The sequence below is a fragment of the Thalassophryne amazonica genome, chromosome 10 (genome assembly GCF_902500255.1).
Source record: "Thalassophryne amazonica chromosome 10, fThaAma1.1, whole genome shotgun sequence".
Classification (NCBI taxonomy): domain Eukaryota; kingdom Metazoa; phylum Chordata; class Actinopteri; order Batrachoidiformes; family Batrachoididae; genus Thalassophryne; species Thalassophryne amazonica.
The window spans coordinates 115,312,004-115,337,006 of record NC_047112.1 but is presented as its reverse complement, the minus strand read 5'-3'; the positions used below and the strand labels follow the sequence as shown (position 1 = coordinate 115,337,006).

Sequence of the window (25,003 nt, the reverse complement as noted above, 5' to 3'; positions counted from 1 at the left end):
AACCGGTGTCAAAAATAAATAATAGAACACTGTCATGATCTACTGGTGCCAGACGTCCAGTACTTAAGCTGGGTTTACACTGTGTGAGTTTTGGCTCCCTTTTCAAATGATTTTTCATTTGTGTGAGAATTTTTTTGGATCGCACCGAGTTTCAGGTTAATCGCGCGCCCTGCATCGTTTAGTATACATGGAGTAACAAGCTGCGTTTAACATCTCACGACCACCTCCTGATTGGCGATCGTACGGTCAGATGAAAATCAAACGACGGTATCAGCAGGATACCGTCGTGCGGGTATCCTGCTGCTGAAGAGCTACAAGCATCCAACCGCTTGCACTGTGACTGTGCAAACACCGCAGACCTGTCTTATAATTTTTTGTTGTTTTGTTTTTAAACTTTGATGTCTCCCATCGAGAGTTTTTGTAAATTAAGTTAGGAAAAAAAAGCTTATGTTTTGCTTCTGGAAACACGAGTTCGATGTGTGGTTTTTGAACGTACAATGTGTGTGAGAACATAAATCGTGCGCTCTGAACTTTTACACCGTGTGGTTCTGTGGTACAGTTTGAACTGAAACCAAGTACAGTGATTAAAATATCATACAGTGTCTGCCCAGAAAATAGAACATTGCAGTCGTCCAATCTAGAAGAGACAAATGCAAGAATCAGGGTCCATGAATTATCTTGGGAAAGGTAGCACACATTCACACATTTGTGAAGAAAGTTTGAGAGAAATAAGCCTTTTGTGTGCATAAACAAAAATCTTAGCTCTTTTGCTTCAATTGATTAAAAAAAGGGACCAAAAACAAATTTGGATTTTTGAATTTTTGTTGTGTATAATACATGCAAGTTGTGAGTTTGGCAGGGTGGTGTCAGTATGTGATCTGGGTAATAGATCTATAGTTTATCCTCAGATTAACATCATTGATTTCTGTTCTCTCTCTAGTGTTTGGATGACACTTCGTATTCTGCTGTGATCTTTGTTTGTTAAAATGTCATTTTGTGTGCATGTGTGTCCGAGCACAGATCTCCAGATGGTGAACATTGCAGTGCGGGTGTTGTCCAGACCCATAGCATCCAACCTGCCAGTCCTATACCAGCAACTTGGAAAAGACTATGATGAGAGAGTCCTGCCCTCTATTGTCAATGAGGTCCTGAAGTCTGTGGTGGCAAAGTTCAATGCTTCCCAGCTCATCACACAGAGAGCCCAGGTATACTTTTGGACCTCTGTCATGTCCTTTGGATTGTACAAATATTGTCTGATGCTGTTCCTCCTGTATTCCGGTTCAGATGTAGGTCTTTTCTTTTATCCTCTGGATTTTACTTGTTAGTCTGTCACAAAATATCAATTAATAGCCACAAACTTTAATAAGGAATCTATGATGCAGAAGCAGGATTTCTCATAATTTGGTGACCACACATTTTAGCAGTATGATGAAGGTTTTTGAAGACTTGTAGGTGTGGTTTCCAGGTGTTACTTTCTGGGTTTGCCTTACCTTCCAAATTGTGCAGTTTGAAGTCGTGAATTATAAACTTAAAGGAAATGGGTGTACGTCAGAAAAACAAGTATCGCAAAAACATTTTTATGCTCACATGGGGCAAGACTAGATTTCAGAAGATGAAAAAAAATACCTTATTTAGAAAAGCTGCAATGAACACATTTTTGTCTGCTATTATAGATCATATGATGTACAGTAGTGTTCAGAATAATAGTAGTGCCATGTGACTAAAAAGTTTAATCCAGGTTTTGAGTATATTTTTTATTGTTACATGGGAAACAAGGTACCAGTAGATTCAGTAGATTCTCACAAATCCAACAAGACCAAGCATTCATGATATGCACATGTTCACAATAATAGTAGTGTGGCATTCAGTCAGTGAGTTCGTCAGTTTTGTAGAACAAACAGATGTGAATCAGGTGTCCCCTATTTAAGGATGAAGCCAGCACCCGTTGAACATGCTTTTCTCTTTGAAAGCTTGAGGAAAATGGGACATTCAAGACATTGTTCAGAAGAACAGCGTAGTTTGATTAAAAAGTTGATTGGAGAGGGGAAAAACTCTGAATTCAAGCCACAGTGAAGACAGTGAAGCATGGTGGTGCAAGCATCATGATATGGGCATGTTTCTCCTACTATGGTGTTGGGCCTATATATCACATACCAGGTATCATGGATCAGTTTGGATATGTCAAAATACTTGAAGAGGTCATGTTGCCTTATGCTGAAGAGGACATGCCCTTGAAATGGGTGTTTCAACAAGACAATGACCCCAAGCACACCAGTAAACCAGCAAAATCTTGGTTCCAAACCAACAAAATTAATGCCTCGCAGATGTGAAGAAATCATGAAAAACTGTGGTTATACAACTAAATACTAGTTTAGTGATTCACAGGATTGCTAAAAAAGTAGTTTGAACATAACAGTTTTGAGTTTGTAACGTCAACAGCAGATGCTGCTATTATTGTGAACACCCACTTTTCTACTTTTTTTTTTACTAATAGCCCAATTTCATAGCCTTAAGAGTGTGCATATCATGAATGCTTGGTCTTGTTGGATTTGTGAGAATCTACTGAATCTACTGGTACCTTGTTTCCCATGTAACAATAAGAAATATACTCAAAACCTGGATTAATCTTTTTAGTCACATAGCACTACTAGTATTCTGAACACTACTGTACACAAAGCGCCATATGACATTCTAAAAATACATGCCAGTCTAGATGTGCACAAAACATGGAGGGACAACATTACAGCAGTTGTGGAATTTAGAAAAACAAACATGAAATGGTAATATTTTGTCGCACATACTCTTCCCTCACTATGACCTTTGGAATTACAGTTCTTATGAAGCCTCAGTAGAAGGATAGTTACCGTGAGAGGACAAAACCCAGCAGTTGCATTCAGTCACTCAGTGGAAATCCTGTCATTTTGCTGTTCTTTTTGTTGGAATTCTGAAAATATCACTTAAATTTTGCATTAATCTGTAATGGAAACCTAGCCACTGACATGGAGGAGACTGTAGATCAAATCAAATCAATTCAATTTTATTTATATAGCGCCAAATCACAACAAACAGTTGCCCCAAGGCGCTTTATATTGCAAGGCAAAGCCATACAATAATTATGGAAAAACCCCAACGGTCAAAACGACCCCCTGTGAGCAAGCACTTGGCAACAGTGGGAAGGAAAAACTCCCTTTTAACAGGAAGAAACCTCCAGCAGAACCAGGCTCAGGGAGGGGCAGTCTTCTGCTGGGACTGGTTGGGGCTGAGGGAGAAGTTTTCACAGTTTAGTTCTCACATGTCACTGAAACATAGCTGCTGAGTGAGCTCTGTAATGAAAATGGATCATAAATACACTTTAACTGAGGTACCTACTACGGCAGTGGCAGAAGGTATGTGAATCTTTCAGCACATTTGTGTATGTAATGACATGCACAAAAAAATCAGAGGTGCATGAGAGAGAGCCCAGCAGCACCATGCCCAAGGTATAAAGCATATAGAAGTTTAAATGTACCTAAACTCAGCCATAAATTCAATAATACAGTTTCCACCATTTTCCTATATATTAGCATTGGGCTGACTGTGATTCTTGACCAATCCTAAGAAAATTCAGTTGAATCTGTCCTGTCTGGATTAGAGATTCTTAAGATATCTTACTAACATTTATTCTTACACTGAAATAAATGGTCAATGGACTGCATTCATATCGCGCTTTTCCATCTGCATCAAACGCTCAAAGTGCTTTACAAATAATGACCCGATGTGAGGGTGCTGCCATACAAGGCCCTCATTGCACACCGGAAGCAATAGGGTATTAAAGACCTTGGTGATTTTCCAGTCAAGCTGGGATTTGAACTAAGGATCTTCTGGTCTCAAGCCCAACACCTTAACCACTAGACCATCACCTCCCCCAGTGAAATGGGACATCTATAACCTGATCAAAAATAAAAAAAAAAATATGATTGATATGTGTATGTGACCTAAACACAACTAAATGGTCACTTTTACAGCCAGTTTTTTAAACATGAACCAGCTTTAGAAAGGACTAGATGAATCTGAGACTTGCAAGAGGGATGCCACAGAATCTTGAAATGGGACACAGAAGGTCTTTTGTTCAAATTAATGACTTTGCTACTGTATGTCAAATGTTTTATTCCAACCAGTGCTGACTGGAACGCTCTTCCTCTGTCCACACGTACTGTGTCATGTATTTGAGAATGTCATGTGACTCTTTCTCTATGTCATGTGGCCTGTAATAGTGGAAAAAGTGTTTTCATGGCAGTTTTTTAAAAGAAGCCCCCCCAATTGCACAATTTGGAGTAGCAATTTGAAAATATGTGACTGCCAAATATACTCAGGACAGCTATGAAGGTCAGCTCTGCCTGGACCAATTATCCATCCCCAAAGGTCTGAGTGGGACCTTCGCTGTGATCATCACTGCCATCCTGTCAGCTCCAGGCTTCTTCCTTTCTTTATTACTATATTACAAATTACAACCAACTATGTTACACTTTGGCATTACATCCTCAGTGTGTGCGATGCCTCCTTACTCTCAGCAATGTCTGCACTCGACACGCAGGAAAAACTTTGATATTTTAAAATGTTTTTAATCTCATAACACACTTAAGTGAATTCCTGAGTGGCAGTAGAAGACAACAGGTTAATGCTATTGTTTGTATAAAGTGTTCATAAAGAGAGAACATAAGAAACAATAAAGTAGTAATAATAAAAATATCATCTTGTGCAATAAATGTCTGTGTTTTCAAGATATACTGTAAGTGCACATTCAGCTTCATGTCTGCAGCAGCGCAGTGACCTCTGTGCACTGTGTGTTTGCGTCAGACTTCAGGCATTATGTGTCTGTATGCAATTGAAAGTGTTGCTTGTTTTGCAGGTGTCACTGCTGGTGCGCAGAGAGCTTTTTGAGAGAGCCAAAGACTTTAACATCATTCTGGATGATGTATCCATCACTGAGCTCAGCTTCAGCACCCAGTACACTGCAGCTGTAGAGGCCAAGCAAGTCGGTAAGCCTCAGTGTGCGCGCGCACACACACACACACACACACACACACCATGATGATTTTTAATGTGACATTTTACAAATATATTGGCAAATAATTCAAGAGCACAACTAAACTATTTTACAGTTTAAAACCAACAGCCATAAAGTAACAAACTTTAAGGGGATCCACGGGCTTTAGATTGGGTAGTGTTTCTAAAATAGGTAGCTGACATTTTTCAAGGGTGATAATAAAGTTTCTATAATGAGTTGGCATGGCGTGTAAATTCAGAATGTTTTTAGAACCTGCGGCCTCACCAGTTTTTAGAAGAACTGAACCTTTTTGTTTCCTGTTAATTACTAAATTTTTTTAGTTAATTTGCTGTCTTAATGTATTTATAAAGCTTAGGTTTTTGTTATCACATACACACTATTATTATTATTATTATTTTATTATTAAGTGTTTCTTGTGTCATCCATGTATTTTTTAACATATTTACAAATATATATTATGTACTTACGTTGAACTTACTGAATAAACTCTCTCTCACTCACTCACACACTCACGCATCTATGTACGCTTTTCATATATAGACGATTTAGAGCCCCCTGCTGGAATTGCATGCAAATTCAGAATGTAATTATCAGTGTCCATTGTTCACTGTTATTAGCTAAATATCTGTAGTTTCTCCAAAAATATTACTCTTATCAACGTTCCAGTTTGGCGCCGTTCATCCTTGACCCAAAATACATAAGCATACCAACTGGCAAATGTCAGTTCTCCCCACTTTGTCTGTGATAGAAGTTATACACAAGCACTCACGCAGAGCTTTTTGTCACAAGCAGGTGTTTTTATACTCACACATACACGCACACAGAGGGCATTTGGCTATAAAAGAAAATACTATTTAATCAAAACTATGAAGGTCACTGACTACCAGTGTTGCCAAAGTAACTTTGAAAAGTTACTTTGTACAGTTATATTTTACAGTTACTTTGTACAGTAACTTCATTAGCAGCGGCGGACAACACACGGGCATGGCAGTATATTACAAGTTCCTTCAAAGAGGAATTTCTAAAGGTACGATGGTAAAATGACCTGGACTCACCCATCAAGTACCTGGACCCCAGAATGCCAGTCACCACCCTGATTTATTTATTTTATTTTTTGTGTTTGACAGATGAAGCACTTGCAGTGAAAAGTGTTATAAAAAATGGGCAGGAAGAAAAATGTAATAAACTGCAAAAGCACATTTTGAATAAATCAAATCAGTTTTATTTATATAGCGCCAAATCACAACAAACAGTTGCCCCAAGGCGCTTTATATTGTAAGGCAAAAGCCATACAATAACTACAGGAAAACCCCAACGGTCAAAACGACAATAGTCTTGAAATGTGTGACAATAGTAAAAGGAAGGTGAAGTAGTACTTAATAATACTGATTTGTATGAAATTTTCAATAAATGATTTCAAAATTTTAGTTATATTTCACGAAAATGACATTTGTGTGGAAAACTAATAAAATTAAATTCACAAAAATTTTTGTTATATTTTGGAATTTTAGTGGGGTGGTGGCCATGTGGTTAGTGCGCTTGGTTTCATTGTGGAAGGTTCCCAGTTCAAACTCCACCTTTGTCTCATTTCTCCATGTAATGGGGGGGCGTGCAGTGTCAGGAAGGGCGTCTGGTGTAAAACTTGTGCCATATCAACATGCAGATCCACCTTGGATTTGTTGTGGCGACCCCGAGTGGAAAAACAAGTGACCAGCTGAAAGGTCTTACTTTGTTATATTTCATAATATTGCTCTATTATTGTCTAGTATTATGATAATTTAGTGCCTAGTTTATTTAATGTTGAGCACTTTCAAAGCAAGCATCTTTGCTGATTTAATGTCCTTTAGTTTATGTTGCTTGTCTCCAGAACTTTTATTTTCAGGTTATTTTAATTTTACTTGAAATGTTATTACCCGACGCCATCAAAATATGGCCATCGGTTATTGTGAAGACTTTGCGTCCATCCATCTATTGGTTTTGTCACATTAATGAACTCATCTCGTTTGCTGTTAATCAGTGAAATCACCTGATGGAATTGGTGGCAACAAAGAAACCTGCACCCTCTTTGCCCTTTCTGGAGTCAGGTTGACACCTATGCTTCCGGTTTTTACAAAAGCTCATGTATGTGCACATGCACACCCTCCTGCAGACACTGTTAAAAGGTAAAGCCTCGGTCCAACCGAATAATAAGCTGTGAATAATGAGCCATGCATGGGTGTGTCAGTGATTATTCCAAGAATGATGCATGTTTTAAGCTGTTGCGTATCAGCCACTAAGGCGCCTCTGTGTGTCTCACATATGTGCCATGTATCAGCCTCTAGTGAGCCACGACCGACCTGTCATTTAAGCCTCATCCACCCTTGAATGGCTTGTGTCGCTGCATATGATCCATGTGACACGATGGTGGTGCACGTTTAGGCGTGGGTTTGGTCCAAACCTCCAGCCCTCCCACACTTGGTCCCTTTTAAAGCAGTACTTCTCAAATAGTGCATGCTTTTTTTTTTCCGTACTAGAAAAAAGTGTAATCACACATTCAATACAGCAGGCGGCAGTGGCGCTCTCATTGTCGTAGTGTGTGCAGGGAGTATTGAGGACTCTAGCACAATGGGACGCAACTCTATGTAGGGCTTTTTTTTCACACTATGGTGGGAGATGAGGAAAGACCGCTGTGTCTCAAAATGGGACAGCGGACAGCATGAAGCCAAATGAATTAAGATGTCACTTAAAGACATTACACCCCAATTATGCCAATCAGCCACTTTAGTTTTAGTTTTTTTTTTTTTTCCAGCAAAAACGTGCAGAATATTGCCAGCAATCATCCCGCTTTGTGAGTGCTGCTTCAGTAAACCAGCGAGCATCATAGCACCATAGCAGAGGAGCTGAGCAGCAGTAGACATGGTCTCTGTCATGCTCAAGTGCTGCAAAAATAAAAACTAATAAAAATAAAAATCACAATATAATCATAAAAAAACAGCACAAATTGTTTTATTTTTGTTTTGTCTGTTAAATTATTTTATATATTGTGCTCCGGAGTAAGTGTTCTGATCAATTTGGATTTATTATTATTTATTGATTTTATTTAATTTTGTTTTTCAGTATCAGATGGCAGTCTGTCTTTAATTCCAAGCAAAGTGATGCAATTTTTTTCTGTTACAGACTAAAAACAATGTTTAAGTTATTCTTTGCTGAAAGTTGATCTAAAGTTCTTTCTTTTTTGTTTTCTTTAATGTTAAGGATACAATGTTATGCAGAGGTGCACTTATAACAATTTAATGGACAAATGATGCTATTTATAGTCACGGCAGAGAGTGGGGGGAGACGCAAAATGCTTTCTTCTTCCTTGGGGGGGGAGACAGAAAATAATTGAGAAGCACTGGTTTAAAGGGGGAGTTTTCAGTTCATTTTCCATTCAAGATGTCACATTTTTTTATACGCAGTCCAAAAAGACGCTCCAGCACAGTCCAGCCAGTGTGCACCGTGCACCAGGCTGCTGTTCACCTGTGTTCCGCAGTCATGAAATGCACCAGAGCAGCTAGAACCGAACCACGGGTTACTGGACAGTCGCCTCTGTGCTTCCTCTCACTGGCTTTATTTCTTCCACGGCTTATACAGTCATTTTGACACCATGATCCAAGTTTTATCTTTGTGTTCGTCTGTTGATGTCTGCAAAATCGCTCTTTCGCGAGCTGGTGTTCTGCGTAAATGCTCAGCTTGAGCGAGATTCATTACGTCAGTGCGCACACACAGTGGAGCTCATCTGATCCATTAGCAACATGTTAAATCTATCATAAACATACTTTTACAGCTGCTTATATAGAAGGAATGAACATGTAACTGTTTTACTGAGCTATTACAATAAAAAGATTACAAATAATTACCTTTTAAGAGCCAGTTATTTCTAAGAGTCAGGCAGGCTGTGATAGTGACCAGATTTTGCTCAAACTTTGGTAACTAGATGCACCCTCCACCAAACGAACATACACCAAACATTTTGGCCAAATTCCCTACGGTGGCCTTGCCAGGTGTCATAAAAGTTCACACCCAGTATGGCCTAAAACTGGAATTTGGTGAGCAGGGAAGTTTTAGACAGCTCTTACATCAAATGCATTCAATCCCCCAAAGTACTTTTGTGATCTAAGTATTATAGGAGGACAGTTCTTCAAAATAATCACTAATTTGGGTTGGGGGATTGAACGCATTGGCTATAGGGAGTATGGATGTGAATCGTACAACAACTCACGATTCAGTTCGATTCCGATTCTTGGGGTGACTATTCGATTCAGAATCGATTTTCGATTCAAAGAGCTCTGAGAAATAGTTATATTACTTAAAAAATGTTTATGTTTAAGAAAATGCAGCTTTACAAGGTTGATCAAGTGATTCTAGATGTAAATTTACTTATCTGCTTTGCTCGTTCAGAGTTGGCTGGCAGTTTCGTGAAGCGCTGGTCAGTAGTCGGCAGAGACCGCTGCTCCCCTCTTTTAGCTCCGGGTGATAGCGTAGCATGTGGGCTTGCGGATTTGAAGTGTTTCCGAAGTACTTGACTTTCATTTTGCAGATTCTGCACACTACGTAAGTCATGTCAAGCTCCTTCTTACACAGCAAATAATAAAATCCAAAATGCGCCCAAACATTTGCCTTCAGCAAAGACGGTGCTGGCTGAATTAGCTCTTCGTCCACCATGCTAAGCTACAGCCACTGAACTCTGCAGCGCACGAGTGTATGAAGCACGCCGGACCCCCCCTCCCCCCTCGCGGGGACGCTGTAGTACGGAAGCCGTTGCCTGACAAACAGTACACGCAGTGAGTAAGCAAGATTATGTTTTAAAAATGCTTTTAAAAAATCGATTCTTGGACATTTTGGATCGATTCAGACGTGAATCGATTTTTTCCGACACCCCTAATAGGGAGTGCTTCAAGTTGGTGAATTTCCAGAAATACTCATATTTGTGAAGGCTATTACTCAATACACATTTAATCCCCCAGCAAGATTTTTATTGTATTAGAAAGGGCAAGACCTACCCTCTTTGAAACAACAAAAAAAACACACAAGGCACATCACTTTGGCGCCACAAGGCAGCGCCAAAGTGATCAGATTGGTGTTTTTCATACAACTTTGGCGCCCTCTGTTGGCCAACGCGTTTAAGGAATAATCATAAACTTTGCATTTTTCAAAAGATTAACATGTATTGTGGTAATATCCATTGAAACGTCTTGGGGGGGGGGGGGTATCTCAATAAGCAATTACAATTATTTCACAAGATATTTAAGGATTGAACATAAGAAATTACAGCTTGAAGCCAAGCAGTAAAATGGCTTCCTGAGACAAGCACCGCCCCCTTTGTATTGTTTCAAGAATTAAGCAGTTATCATAGCCAACAGTAGATGGCACCACTATCTGGGCTATTTTGCTAGGCCTAGACACAAAAGCTTTCAAGATTGCTACTCACCATTTTATCTTCATATAGGGCCAATAATGCTTACGTCACCATGTGGAAAAATAGCCAATTCCCGTGCCAATAAAATGCTTTTTTAATGTGAATTGGTGGGAGGTGATGGTCTAGTGGTTAAGCTTTCGGTTTGAGGCCAGAGGATCCTCAGTTCAAATCCCAGCCTGACTGGAAAATCACTAAGGGCCCTTGGGCAAGGCCCTTAATCCCCGAGTTGCTCCCAGTGTGTAGTGAGCGCCTTTTATGGCAGCACCTTGACATCAGGTGAATGTGAGGCATTATTGTAAAGCGGTTTGAGCATCTGATGCAGTTGGAAAGCGTTCTAAAAATCCAGTCCATTTATTGTTGTATATAACTTTGACATTTTTACATGTATTTTTGAAATTGCCAATTTATATTAACATTCTAAGTTATGAAAATGGTTTGTTCAACATATTTCAGGTTGTCACAGTAAAAAAAAACTTAACTTTTTCTGTATCAAATTTTAGGTTTTTGTGGTGAATTTAGGGTCACTGTTTTAATGCAGAAAAACTGTAAAGTCACACAGGCGACGTGCTCAAAACAGTGACACCAAACAAGGCAAAGTAAACAGTTTTTCAAGGTTAATTATGAAGGTAAAACCAAAAGTACTTAAAAATGCCCAAAAATAGCCAAGACTCCAGAGGGTTAAACTAGGTACAGTTATATATATATATATATATATATATAAAAACTATGTACAGTTGTAAAAAAAAAAAAAAAAAAAAAATTATGTACAGTTGTAAAAATTATGACATATTAATGAAGAAAGAATAAATATATATATATATATATATATGACTGTTAACTCAGGTATGTACAGGTGGTGAAAAAATGACTTGAGGGATGCTGTAGCTCAGTCAGTGTGCGGATAAAAGTTGAGGCTTCAGACACTTCCTGCAAATCACCATCTCCACCAACAAAGCCGCTCAGTCCATTGACATTGGCGGACTCCTGGCTTGTGGCACTGCTGTGCTGGAGGCCCGTTGTGAGGATGGTCTTGCTGGTGTCTGGAGCTGTTGAGTCTTTTATGGGTACTGCTACGGGGTGTGCTGGCTGTGGGAGAAACCATCATGCTGGTAGCCCAATCCTGTGTGCCAGTGGGGTCGGGAGCACCCGAACCCACTGGCTGGGACCGGGTTGAGATGTATGGGGCTGTGGTGCTTGAAGAGGAGGAGGAAACTGCTGCTGCCTTCTAAGATGCTGATTTTTGTGTTGTTGGTTTTTAGCCAGCACCCAGTCCTTGACCCACGTCATCATTTGCAGTGTGAACCCCATGAAGTCCTCTTCTTTGACCTCCTGAACAACAGTGGACTTCATGTGTTCCATGAATGCTGCCACTCTGCTGTTGTACCCTTATGGTGGTACCAACAGTGCCACCAGTTGGCGCAGCAACTTGTCAGCTGCATCAAGGAGCTGCAGAAACAAAAAAGGAAGAACAGTTGTTAGCAAGTTAACAGATACCACATACTTAAAGGTTTCAACAACTGCACTGTGACATTTCTCCACAGTTTTTCAGAATATTTCTATTTCTCTAGTGTACTGAGTGTTCTGTAAATAATTACCTTGATTAATGCAGCACCCAGTGATGCTGAAGATGATGTGTGGACATCACCGGCACCCCGATAATGATGGCGCTTGTTCTTCCTGGAGTGAGGCTTTGCCTTGCCAGGGCAATCCTTCACTCCTTTGCCCTTGCCAAGGTTCTGGCTCTCACCTAGGTTCTGATGTCCCCCTGATGCCGCGGTTGTGTCCGAGTGCGCTGGTTCTGGGTTGTTTGGGTCAGCAATGGAGCCCCCCTCCTCCTTTGATGCCGAGGATGAGCTGATACACTCAGCAGCTGGTGACGGTCTCTGGAACTAAAGACATAAATGTGAGAGAAGTGTGTTTTACAAAGAAAATGAAGTGGAATAATTATTCATTTAGGGCTTTTTTAATTTTTATTTTAAATGGATTTAGCCGCATAAATGAACATACCTTGGCAGACTGCCTGCCAACCTTTCTATAACTATGGTCCCTCAGAAAGGAGAACATGGCCTTGATTCTTGTCTCGTGGTCAGTTGAGCCTTTCCCAGCTCCAGAACCTCACTTTGGAGGTGGTTCCCTGCAACTGAAACAAGATCAGATCCCCTTCATCCACTGCTCCAACTGTAAACAAAAGAAACAAATCCATCAATATTACTATGAGTGGTCACTTCACAGCATGACATAATACTCAATGAGACACACAACTGGAAAAAAGCATGCAGCAAACATTAGAAAACAAACAAAAAAGCAGACTAATGCCAGACTCATGTTAGGCCATGCTCCCCTGCTTTCTTGGTGATGTCCACCCTCTTCCACACTTGTCTGGATCAGAAATTTCAGTTAAATCTATCATATAGCAGACAAACCCACTGATATTTGAGAAGTGAGATGAAGTTTCTAGTACTTACAGAAAGTGTGCAGTAATTATTTAAACAAAATTGGGCAGGTGCATAAGTTTGAGCATCCTTGTCATTTTATTGATTTGAATACATTTAGCACTAATTATTGGAACACAAAATTGGTTTGGTAAGATCATTGAACCTTGACCTCCTTACACAGGTGAATCCAGTCATGAGAAAGGGTATTTAAGGTGGGCATTTACAAATGCCTCCCCTCTTTGCATCTCTTCTAATGAGTGGCAACATGGGAGCCTCTAAACAACTCTCAAATGACCTGAAAACAAAGATTGTTCAACATTATGGTTTAGGGGAAGGATACAAAAAGCTATCTCAGAGATTTCAGCTGTCAGTTTCCACAGTGAGGAAATGGAAGACCACAGGCACAGCACTAGTTAAGGCCTGAAGTGGCAGACCAAGAAAAATCTCATAAGCTGAAGCGAAGGATGGTGAGAACAGTTAGAGTCAACCCACAGACCTGCTCCAAAGACCTACAACATGATCTTGCTGCAGATAGTGTCTCTGTGCTTCATTCAACTATACAGCGCACTTTGCACAAAGAGATGCTGTAATGCAGAGGAAGCCTTTTCTGCATACACACTACAAGTCTCTCTTGAGGTATGCTAACGCACATTTGGACAAGCCAGCTTCATTTTGGAATAAGGTACTGTGGACTGATGAAACTAAAATTGAGTTATTTGGACAAACACGGGGAGAACATGCAAACTCCACACAGAAAGGCCAGTCGGGAATTGAACCCATGACCTTCTTGCTGTGAGGCAACAGTGCTAACCACTAATCCACTGTGCTATACATACAACTGTATATGCAGTGCATGGCTAATGCACTGTATGCTGGCCCATGCGAGGTTATGAGTGTGGCAAATACGAGACATAGCCACCAGGTAAGTCAGATAAGGGGCCTCTTAAAGCCCCGTAAGCACCACATACATGCCTCTAAAATCCTTGTTTGTCCTAGTAATACCTCGCACACAAACTGCTCCACGCTGTTTTTGCTAAATTTTGAACTTCTTGAAATTAGCACCATTCTCAGAGGTGAGCCCTAAGAGCCTCTCGGATCCACTATTATCCCATGTTTGTTGAATACCTCCTCTTGTACAAAAAACATGCTACATGGCTCATTATTCGCTGTTCATTATTTGGTGGAACAAGGGCTTAAATAAAATATTGTTTATGATTGATTGATTGAGTTTATTCTGCAACATCAATATCAACATACAGAGGTAATTATATCAATGATACATGAATAACACCATAACATAATAGCATAAATGCTTATTTCCATTGTGGCCCTTGAGAAATTATCATGTGACAAAATTGAACATTGACACATACAAATTGTACACAAGACAGTAGGATCTTATTAATGTAAATAACAATAAATGTGTGTGTGATATATATATATATATATATATATATATATATATATATATATATATATATATATATATATATATATATATATATATATAAGTTCAGATACAAAACCCAGTGTCTCCAAAACCATAAATTTTTAGTCGTGGCCAACATGTACTTGGCTGTCAAGGGGACTGTAATGAATATGCTGGCATTTTTGTGGCCAGTGATTAAATAAGTTCATTTATAGACACAATTCTTACTAACTCATGAGACGTTGAGAGAAAGAGAGATGAAGCTTAAAGACTTTAAGTAAATCTAATTAGAATTTAGTGATGAAATTTGAAGCAATTATTATTTAGAAAATTATTAAACAAACATGTGAATATGTTTAAAAAGTAGCCACTTTGCATCTATTGACAACAAAATCCTTTTTCTGGAAACTTTAACTGGGTTACTTAGATGATCCGTTGAAGAGATGGTTCTCCGTCCGTTGATGTGTTGATGCTCTTTGCAGCGTGAGCTCACTTGGGACAGTGGTTAACTCAGTGGTCTCCCCGGGTGATCCCAAAGGCTTGTCAGCTGGTTTTACCGACATGATGGCTGCTTGCAGTGAGGTTTGAAATCAGCTCCGTCATCAGCGTGTTTGACCACAGAGGTGGAACGTGTTTGTTGAAAATGGTTTCTGGTAGCTCTTAAAAAGTTTGTTGGAGCCAGATTAAAAGCCTTTGTAAATTTAGGAAAAAAATTAAAACTTTAAGAACGTTGGAAAATTACAAAAAGAGGAAAGTTGCTTTTCTGTAATTTCGCTATTATTTTGAAAAGTTCAGATCGGACGTTCTCTTAAAACCTCGAAAGACTTCATGCACCTTAAAGCATCAGGTTAAAATTCTCCAAAAAAAATGAAACAAGAATAAAGCCATGAATGAATCCCACGTGGTAGCTTTAGGTGAGTTTAGCATGGGGCCTTGTTGACCCAAAAATCAGTTTAAGCGTTTTAAAGAATGTAAGAGAGGAAGAGAGTTGCAGAGCGCTCCAAGAGAGTGAGCAGAAACTCTGTTCTAACTTTTAAAGGGGGACTGATGTCACTAAACCCCGCCCATTTAGGGTGTGTAATCTCACAGAAGCGTCATATGTTCAGAAAGGCAGACAAAAATGATTCAGCTATTTAAACACATTAACCGTTTTGGTATACTATCTGTTCTAAGACATTTTGGGATGAATATAACATTATTAATAGTCACTTAAACACATCCTTTGGGTAAACAGAATACTTCACCATCAACATATTGATAATGCAGAAAGATCACATTTAAACACACCAGTTACAAGGAACACATGTCAATAAAATGGAATGATTATATGCAAAGCATTTTGTTTGATTAATCAATACAAACAACAGAAGTTTTTTATATATATGAATAAGAATACTAATGCAATTCTTTTTATTCTAAACAAAAGGTATTTTCCTTTGCTTAGACCTAAAGATAAAAGCTGATTGTTAAGACTCAAAGTTTATGGCCATGTCTTATCATGGAAGGGAAATTCCTGCAGTCTTGAGGAGTTCTGGCCTTGGCGTGAGGCCATTAAGGTGGGTTCTTCGGGCCTGGGAAATTTCACATTCTGAAGTGAAGCCACTATAATGTCATGTAATTCATAGTGACCGAATTTTAACTGATAAACAGGCAAGGGCTCCCTTTGAAGAACTCTTGAGTTACCGCCCTGTTATGGCGCAAGAGTTGGGGCCCTCGGTGGGAGATGTCCAAAGCTTATCTTCCAGATGGGCAACAGGAATTTCTCAGTTGAGAGTGAAGACACAGCCTCTGTCCTCATTTCCAAACCTCAGGTTTTTGTTGAGACCGCATTAATGTATTTATTTAATTAGGGTGAATCGAGGCCATTTGGTCCAGGACCATCAGTGTGCAAAATGTGAAAGAATTTGAACAAACTGTTTTCATTTTATTTATGAAAGTCTGTGCATTTCCAAATATGGTTTCCTTTAAATCTCCATTTTCAACTGCATTTTTCTCCATTAAAAAAAAATACTTACTGGGTTTTGCATCTGAACTCTTCATTTATATACATACATACATACATACACACACACACACTAGCGTGTTGCCCGTGGGGATCCACGGGCTCTAGATTGGGTAGTGTTTATACACACTACTCAGCATGCTGCTTTCGTTGACGCGACATCTCTGCTATTTTGGCATTGTGGGATAGCTCACGCCCACAGATTGAGCTCGCCGGACTACTTTCACCACACTGCTCAGGGTCCTGCTCTCGTTGGAGTGACAACATACAGAATGTGTCTCTTTTCAGATAGATCTCCTTCAGTGCAGCTTCTGGCTTTAACATGAAGTTAACACCCAAGTCTTTCATTGCCAACTGTAAATGGTCATCAAAACATATCCAATCATGTCAATGTTTACAATGTGATTGAGCGATAACAGGTGAAGTTGCTCATAAACTTTAAGTTTATGAGCTTAAGAGGGCGTTCCAAGATGGCACCGTTGTGTCTGGCTGCTCGTCTGCTGCTCTCCAGTCTGTTTATTTTATTGTTTTTAATTTAGGCTGTTTTTGAGTCAGAGGCACTGCGGGTGTATGATTGCCAAACTCTGCTGGATCTCCAGCCCCCAGTTCGTGGTGCGGTGTGGTTATCGGCGGGTGGACAGAACTTTCCGCCCCCATTTTTATCGGAGGTGCCGGCTTTTCTGTGCCGTGCTCCGGTGCTGCCTTTCAGCCGAAAGCGCAGTCATCGCCGTGGGAGACGAAGTGGATGTCTGGTGACGCTGAAGCTCTGTTTGGACTGCTGTTTGGCTTCCAGATGAGCTGTGCACAGAATTCTGGCAGGATCTGTGCTGCCCTGGCGCCTTGTGGATCTGGTTAAAGCCTGTGTGGTACCGCTGGTCGGCTCTGAGGACTGTCGGCCCGGACGTCCACGTCTTCGCCGGATTGATGTGCGCCAGTGGCGCTCTCGGAACCTGGGCTTGCTTCTCCATGTTCCGAACAGTGAGACTGTCATCCCCACTGAAGTCCTTACCCTGGGTCTCCTGAACATCAGATCACTGTCCTCAAAATCAGTGTTGATTAATGATTTAATCATGGATCATCATTTAGATATGATTGGCTTGTGTGAAACCTGGCTCAAACCCACAACTCTCCTTCCTTTGAATGAGGCCTGTCCACCAGCGTACACATTTAGTCACGTGTCTCGTGGTGTGAAGCAGGCGGGGTGTGGCTTTTATTTACAAATCTAGGTTTTCTTTATTAGCTGTTGGGGGTCACAAATGTAATTCGTTTCAGCATCTGACTCTGCATTATGCCCATGATGCTGTGTACTGTCAGGGTCATAAAACTGGAGCTCAGCTATGTTATTTTGTCACTGTTTATAGGCCCCCTGGCCCATATTCTGATTTTTTTTTTTTTTAGATGAATTTGGTGCGTTCATCTCTAGTTTGTCAACTAGTGCAGATAACATTCATATAAATAAGCCCTCTGATCCCCTTAGTAAATCATTTATGCAAATTGTGGATGCTTTAGGATTCCAGCAATGCATTCAGGACCCGACACACATTAGTGGAAATACGCTGGATCTGGTTCTTGCACGTGGGTTTTCTGTCACAAATATCGACATTTTGCCTCTCGCATCTATAGACTCTGACCATTTACATTTACACTGCTGCGTTTAGTGGAACAACAACCTTGTCTACAACTGCAGCGTTGTATTAAACCGTCAACTATGACTGAACTTGAGGCCAGACTACCTGATATTTTAGCTTTGAAACTGGAGAATGCTAAATCAGTGGACAGCCTTGCGGATAGTCTGAATTTAACGCTTAAAACTACACTTGATAAGATTGCGCCTCCTCTTTTAAGGTCACGCCCTCCTAAGGCAGAGTCACCTTGGTTCAGTGATTATTTGCGTGACCTCAGGCAGAAGGCTAGAGGTTTGGAACAGAAATGGCATTGTTCCAAATTAGAGGTGTTCCGCCTTGTGTGGCGGGATGCTATTTTAGATTATAAGCATGCACTACTGGCCACGAAGTGGACCTATTACTCTGATTTGATCAGTAAAAACAAACACAACTCAAAGTTTTTGTTTGACAGGGTCGCATTTCTTATTCACGGGCAGCCACCTGTTAGTTGTTCTCCCTTTTCAGCACAGGATTTCTTGGATTATTTTGAGAAGAAAATGGAAAATATTAGGCTGAGCATATCTCAGCACGCCTCGGCCAAGCCATTAAAAGCTGCTGTGGAGGTGGGTGCTACCATTGAGGTATTACCTAGATTGAGAGAATTTAATAGTATTTCAATGGGCGTGCTGACGAAACTTGTGGCGTCTACAAAAAGCACAACCTGTTTATTTGATCCCATACCAACAAGATTGTTTAAGGACCTGTGGCCCACTCTTGAGCCGACTGTGCTGGAAATTATTAATCTGTCATTAACCTCTGGATCTGTTCCAAAATATTTTAAATCAGCAGTGATTAAACCATTACTTAAGAAATCTAATCTGGACCCTAGTGTATTGAAAAATTACAGGCCGATATCAAATCTATCATTCTGTTCAAAAATTTTAGAAAAGATGGTTTCACGGCAGCTCGTAGACCACCTCACTGAGAATGATCTTTTTGAGCCGCTGCAGTCTGCTTTTAGGAAATATCACTCCACAGAGACAGCACTCACTAAAGTAGTGAATGATCTTCTGCGAGCAATGGACTCAGACACCACTACAGTTTTGGTGTTGTTAGATCTCAGTGCTGCGTTTGATACCGTGGATCATCATATTTTGCTCAATAGGTTGGAGAATTTTTTTGGGATTACTGGAAGTGCCCTTGCCTGGTTGACGTCATATCTGTCCAGTCGTTCTCAATGTGTCTTGTATAATGGCACTACCTCTGACCTTGTTGACTTGAGATTTGGGGTTCCACAGGGATCTGTTTTAGACCCCTTTCTTTTTTCCCTGTATGTGGCACCCCTTGGGCGTATACTGCGGAGTTTTGGGATTGTCTTTCATTATTATGCTGATAATACTCAGTTGTACATGCTGATAACGGTGGGAAATCTCACTCCCATAAAATCCCCGGAGGACTGTCTTCTATCAGTGAGAAGTTGGATGTCTAGTAACTTCCTACATTTAAACTTTGATAAGACTGAAATGATTGTTCTTGGTCCAGTGAGACATCGGCATCAGTTTAACCAGCTGGCACTCAGCCTGGGTTCGTGTGTCATACATCATACGGACAAAATGAGGAACCTTGGGGTAATTTTTGATCCCACGTTGTCTTTTAACCTCCACATCAGGGATGTTACTAGGACTGCTTTTTTCCATCTGAGAAATATAGTGAGGATCCGCCCCATCCTGTCTATGGCTGATGCTGAGACCAGGCTCGGACTGGTAATCTGTGATTTTGGGCATTTGTCCGGTGGGCCGCTGCACGTTTAGACGTGCGCGGGCCGGCCCTCCCATATTTATAGAGATTATGGAAATATACAGTGTTCTCGAACCGCGCGCTGCTGTCAACACGAGGAAAGTCCGTGATCAGTGAAGCTACAGCATTTAATCGGCGCAGCTGCAAAGCCACTTCCTGAATTTGTGTCAAAATAAAAGTTCTGTAGTGTTTCATACACGGCGCAGTCTTATTCTAGGTTTCAGTTTTGTTTCCGTTTGATCACACAACGGAGACTTACATCGAGTGATGTTGATCACACGGAGCGAGTTGTTGTGGAAAGCTCATTATCAGTATCATTATTTGCTTCAGGAGCTGTGTCTGGATGACGGCTGTCCTTCCACCTCTGCAGGCGCAGTTTGAGGACCAACTGTCCCGTTCACGCACGCATGTAAACAATAATAATAATAAAAAAAAAGAAACTCTGCTGTCTGCTGTGGTATTGTTGCTTGCTCTCCCCCCCCAAACCTCTGTCATAATTGTGTTTATAAACCAGTCACCATTTGTTTTATTATACATCTGTGTAGTTAATTAATAAAATATTGTCCATAGACGAGTCGCTCGCGCGTGCACGTAAAGAAGCAAAAAAAAAAAAAAACTAAACAAAACTCCGCTCCCTCTGCTGCAGGGGCATCGGACTGGGGGGGTAAAGGGTACTATGTACCCAGGGCCCAGAGCATGGGGGGGCCCACAAAAAACTGGCATTAAATACATTTTTGTGTTGCATGTTATTAATGTCCATACAGTTCATGTTGTAAATGAATATAATTAGAATGAATGTATAAATGTTGCAAAACATAATTCTGCTCAAACAATAATATTGAAAGATCTCTGAGGGCCCTTCACCCCTGCACAGTTGTACAATAGTTTAGTCCAGGCTCACAGGCGACCAAGCCCAACACTTTAACCACTAGACCATCACCTTTATTTCGCTTAATCTTTCCCCACTAAAACCCTAAAGAGCATATGCCTGTGAGTAACATTTACCTTTTTATGTTAATCTGACCTGTTATGGTCTTCTGAAACAGTTGATAGATGTATTTTATAACTTAAAAATGCGACCAGTGCTAACACGTTAGCATGTCTATGGCGTTTACAATGCTGAAGTTAGCATTAAGCTGTTTCAGCTGTCAGCACATTTGTTTTCTTTATAATAATTCATGGCGCAGCGTTTGTTGTCGTAAACAGTCAAATGTATTACAAAATTGTAATATTTTATTCATTTATTTTTATTCATATATCAATAATAATAATAGAAACAACAACAATAATAGTAATAATAACTAATAATGGCACAAAGTTTTAGAGAACGGACAAAAAGAATATGATAAAACAAAACAGAAAAGATTAAACCAACTAACAAAGAACATAAATAAATATAGAAATAAGTGTTTCCTGTGAACACCGAGTGACTCTTAAACCTCCACTTCATCCCTGTTTTATTTAAGTTTAATGACAATTTGTTTCTGTCAAACCACATCTAAGCTGTTTTTACACAAGAAGAAAATAAAATGCAGTAAACTGCACATTTATGTCTTTTTTCATGAAAATATCTTATTAAATATATTACACTTTCGTCAGGCTTTAAAATACTTTAGTGTACTCTTGCTGTAATACGTTGTCAGTGGTTGAGATAGTTGCTGTAGGCATCTAAACCTGATGGAAATCTCTTTGTGGTGTGTCGGTGATGTATGTATGTGCAAAATAAAACAAAACACTACTTCAGGTATGTTTTTGATAACAATATAACATAACTTTATTACAAGGTCAAACGTTGATGTTGTGTGACAAAGGCCTTTTAATAATAACTCACTTAAAGAAATAATGGCAAAACTCACATGTAAGTAAAAAAACCCCCAAAAAAACCCAAAATGATTAATCGAAAAAAATAATCGACCAATGAACTGATTAGTAAAATAATCGTTAGTTGCAGCACTGGTGTTTAGGCTGAAATAAAATATGTCTTTCCTCAAAAAAAATCAAATTCTGGATTTCAAAAAAGAAGAGAAAAAAGGACAGGGAAAGAAAACTAAATGAGGGAAAGCAGCTGCTAACCAAATTATTTGAAAAGAGAGGTGAGCTTGAAAGCTAACTATATAGAGTTGGGGGGTCTGAGGGACCAAATCGCACCATTTTCCATTTTTCTAGAAAATGGAAAATGGTGCGATTTGGTCAGTATTACTCCCCCAACTTTAAAAAGGGTTCTGATTCCCAGGTGTGATCTAAGGTATACATGATTTAGACCTGGTTTGACTACGCATTAGAAATTTGGTGTTTGCGTTAATAAAAAAAAAAAAAGAACATAACAGTGGGGGGGGGTCTTCAATATGGCTAGTACCTAGGGCCCACAATTTGGTGCTACGCCCCTGCCCTGCTGTGGTGCTTCTGCTCGCTCCAAAAACTCTCTCATAATTGTGAAATAAAGGACAAAAGAGACATAAGTCCTGCTCACAGGCTGCTACCAGATACAGGACATGTTCACATCTTCAGTCAAACTCCAGACATCTCCACGTCACAAGTCCCTGATTGATCATCACGGCGCGAGACATACGGGAGTGGGATGGGAGTGGGACTGATTTTGAGTGGGAGCGGGAGGGATTGGGAGTCATCTTAACAGGAGTGGGACGGGATGGGATTTATTTTTTTACTCCAGTCCGGGATTGGGCAGGATGGGACTTTTTTTTCTGGGAGCGGGATGGGACGGGAGTGAAAATCCACTCCCATGTCATGCTCTAACACACACACACTTTGGAGACACAAAAACTTTTTTCCGCTTGTGTGCTTTTGCTTCCGTTTTGTCAATCCGGCGCCAGAAAAAAAAAAAAAATCACGGGGTGGGGTCACCCCCCCCAAAAAAGTGCGCACCGGAGGAGACGTGCGCTCCTGAAAAGCTCGTGTATTTACGCTGCACCGTTGTAAGACACTGACTAAGAGTGAAGAGTGATGACAGTATTTTTTAAATTATTATTTGAACGTATAGACGCTCGGTCAAGTGATCTCCTGCATACCACAGAGAGCCGGTGTTCTGTTGAGATGAGGTGCGCCAAGTTTCGACACTCTGAGCTGTGACGTACCTTCGCATTGTCCAGTAGGAACGACCCGTCGGACCAAAACACGGAAGACTCGTGGCAGAAACCACTGATCTGTACAAAATGGATTGGACCAAGCCAATTGGTGGAGAAACCACTGATCTGTACAAAACATTGACGTGTGACAGGACTGCTCATTTATAGAGCAGTTTTCTGAAGAAAAATCATTGGAAATGTTTTTTTGTTGTTACCTCAAAATTTCTGATTACTGTTAAAAAAAAGTTTAGAACACTTATAATTAAAACAGGTAAATAAATCAATAAATGGTTCTTTAGAAACCTTTCATCTGTATTAAAACCACCTGTTATTTCAGATTAGATAATTTCTTGTTTAACATAAGGAACCTCAGACATTTATTTTTAGACAAATAAAATAACATGGAAACTTGTATATTTTTTGAAGTCTGGTAGATTATTTATATCTTATTTCAACCAGAAAAACAAACACTAAATAAATACAAATGTTTATTATAAATGCAACAGGAAATAATTTAACAATGACTGCAGTGTGACTGTAAAGTAGGATTTCTGTGACATAAACCTCATGATGTTTTATATATATATAGTCATTTAAACTTGTAATTTTGTCAAAATATGTAATTGCCTTTAATGTTATCACGACGCCCCCTCATGGCGCCGGGTCTGCGTTTTGTACTATGATCAAGGTGAAATGACAGTGAAAGTGTGTGTTTAGGTGTGTGTTCATGGTGTTTAGGTGTATAGTATTTGTTCATTGGTGGTTCTGTATGGACAGGTGGGTGTGCGTGTTTGGGGGTGGATTTGTCGGGCCAATAGCTGGTCCAGAGGAAAAATGCCAGGGCCGAAATTTGTTCCCAGTCCGACCCTGGCTGAGACCCTGATTCATGCTTTGGTTTCTTCTAGACTAGATTATTGTAATGTTCTATTTTCAGGGTTACCGCAGTCCAGCATTAAGGGTCTTCAGCTGGTTCAGAACGCTGCCGCCAGACTTCTGACACGTAGCAGAAGGTCTGAACATATCACACCCATTTTGGCATCCTTGCACTGGCTCCCTGTCTCTGTGAGAGCAGATTTTAAGGTTTTGTTATTGACTTATAAGGTTGTTCATGGACTGGGGCCATCTTATCTGGGTGATCTGATGGAACTCTACGCGCCAGCCCAGGCTTTGCGGTCGCAGGATACGGGACTTCTCTGTGTTCCCAGGGTGAAGAAGAAGCAGGTCAAAGAGCCTTTTCGCATCGTGCACCCACCCTGTGGAACAGACTTCCTGCGACCGTGAGGCAGTCAGAGTACGTGGACATTTTTAAGTCAAGACTCAAAACCTATTTTTATTCTCTTTCTTATGAATAGTTTTTATTTTTATTTTTTTTATTCTTCTGTTTTTATTTATGTATTTGAATTTTTTTATTCATTTTTAATTATTTATTCAATTTTATGTTGACTTGTTTTATGTGAGGCGCCTTGAGACGGCTTTTGCTGTGATTTGGCGCATTATAAGCTAATTAGACTAAACTAAAGTTTCTTAAATATTTGTTACGGCCACTCTTAAAACTTCAGTTATCTTTATATTTTGTTACTAGTAAATTTTAGAATTAATTTAGATGAGATTATTTCACAGTTATCTGGGAACTACTTTTTGTGCAGGAATTCATCAAGCACGTCGGCCGCGGGCGTGCACTAACACAGAATATCCAGAAACTGGATAGTTGTTCGGCCAAAATGAGAGCGTCCACTTTTATCTTGCCATAAGCTAAGCTAGTGGCATACGTGAGAGTATGGTGTTTCTAAAATAGGTAGCTGACATTTTTCAAGGGTAGTAATAAATTATGCAAAGTTTTTATAATGAGTTGGAATAGCGTGAGTCTAGAATGTTTTTAGAACCTTAGACGTTAGTTTTTAGAAGAACTCTGCCTTTTTATTTCCTGTTAATTACGTGATTTTTTTTTTCATGTTAATTTACGGTCTTAATGTATTTATAAATCATTTATATTTATCATTTATTATTATTATTTTATTTTTACTTCTATTTTGTCATTTGATTTTTAAATGTACCACAATGGAAATATGTGTTTTCACTTTCTTGTGTCATCCATGTATTTGTAATGTATTTACAATTATGTACTTGCACTAAACTTACAAAATAAAATCACACACGCACGCTTTTAAT

At 39.8% G+C, this 25,003-nt stretch overlaps 1 protein-coding gene across 2 annotated transcripts in view; it reads left to right on the top strand.

The window, feature by feature from the left end:
- The window catches only part of LOC117519390 (prohibitin-2-like), a 106,739-nt gene that overhangs the window by 26,208 nt on the left and 55,528 nt on the right, over positions 1-25,003 (top strand). For both annotated transcript variants that reach the window (XM_034180738.1, XM_034180739.1), the window contains exons 5-6: positions 1,021-1,205; positions 4,889-5,018. In XM_034180738.1, the coding sequence (XP_034036629.1) occupies positions 1,021-1,205; positions 4,889-5,018 (315 nt within the window). The remainder of the gene's footprint in view (positions 1-1,020; positions 1,206-4,888; positions 5,019-25,003) is intronic.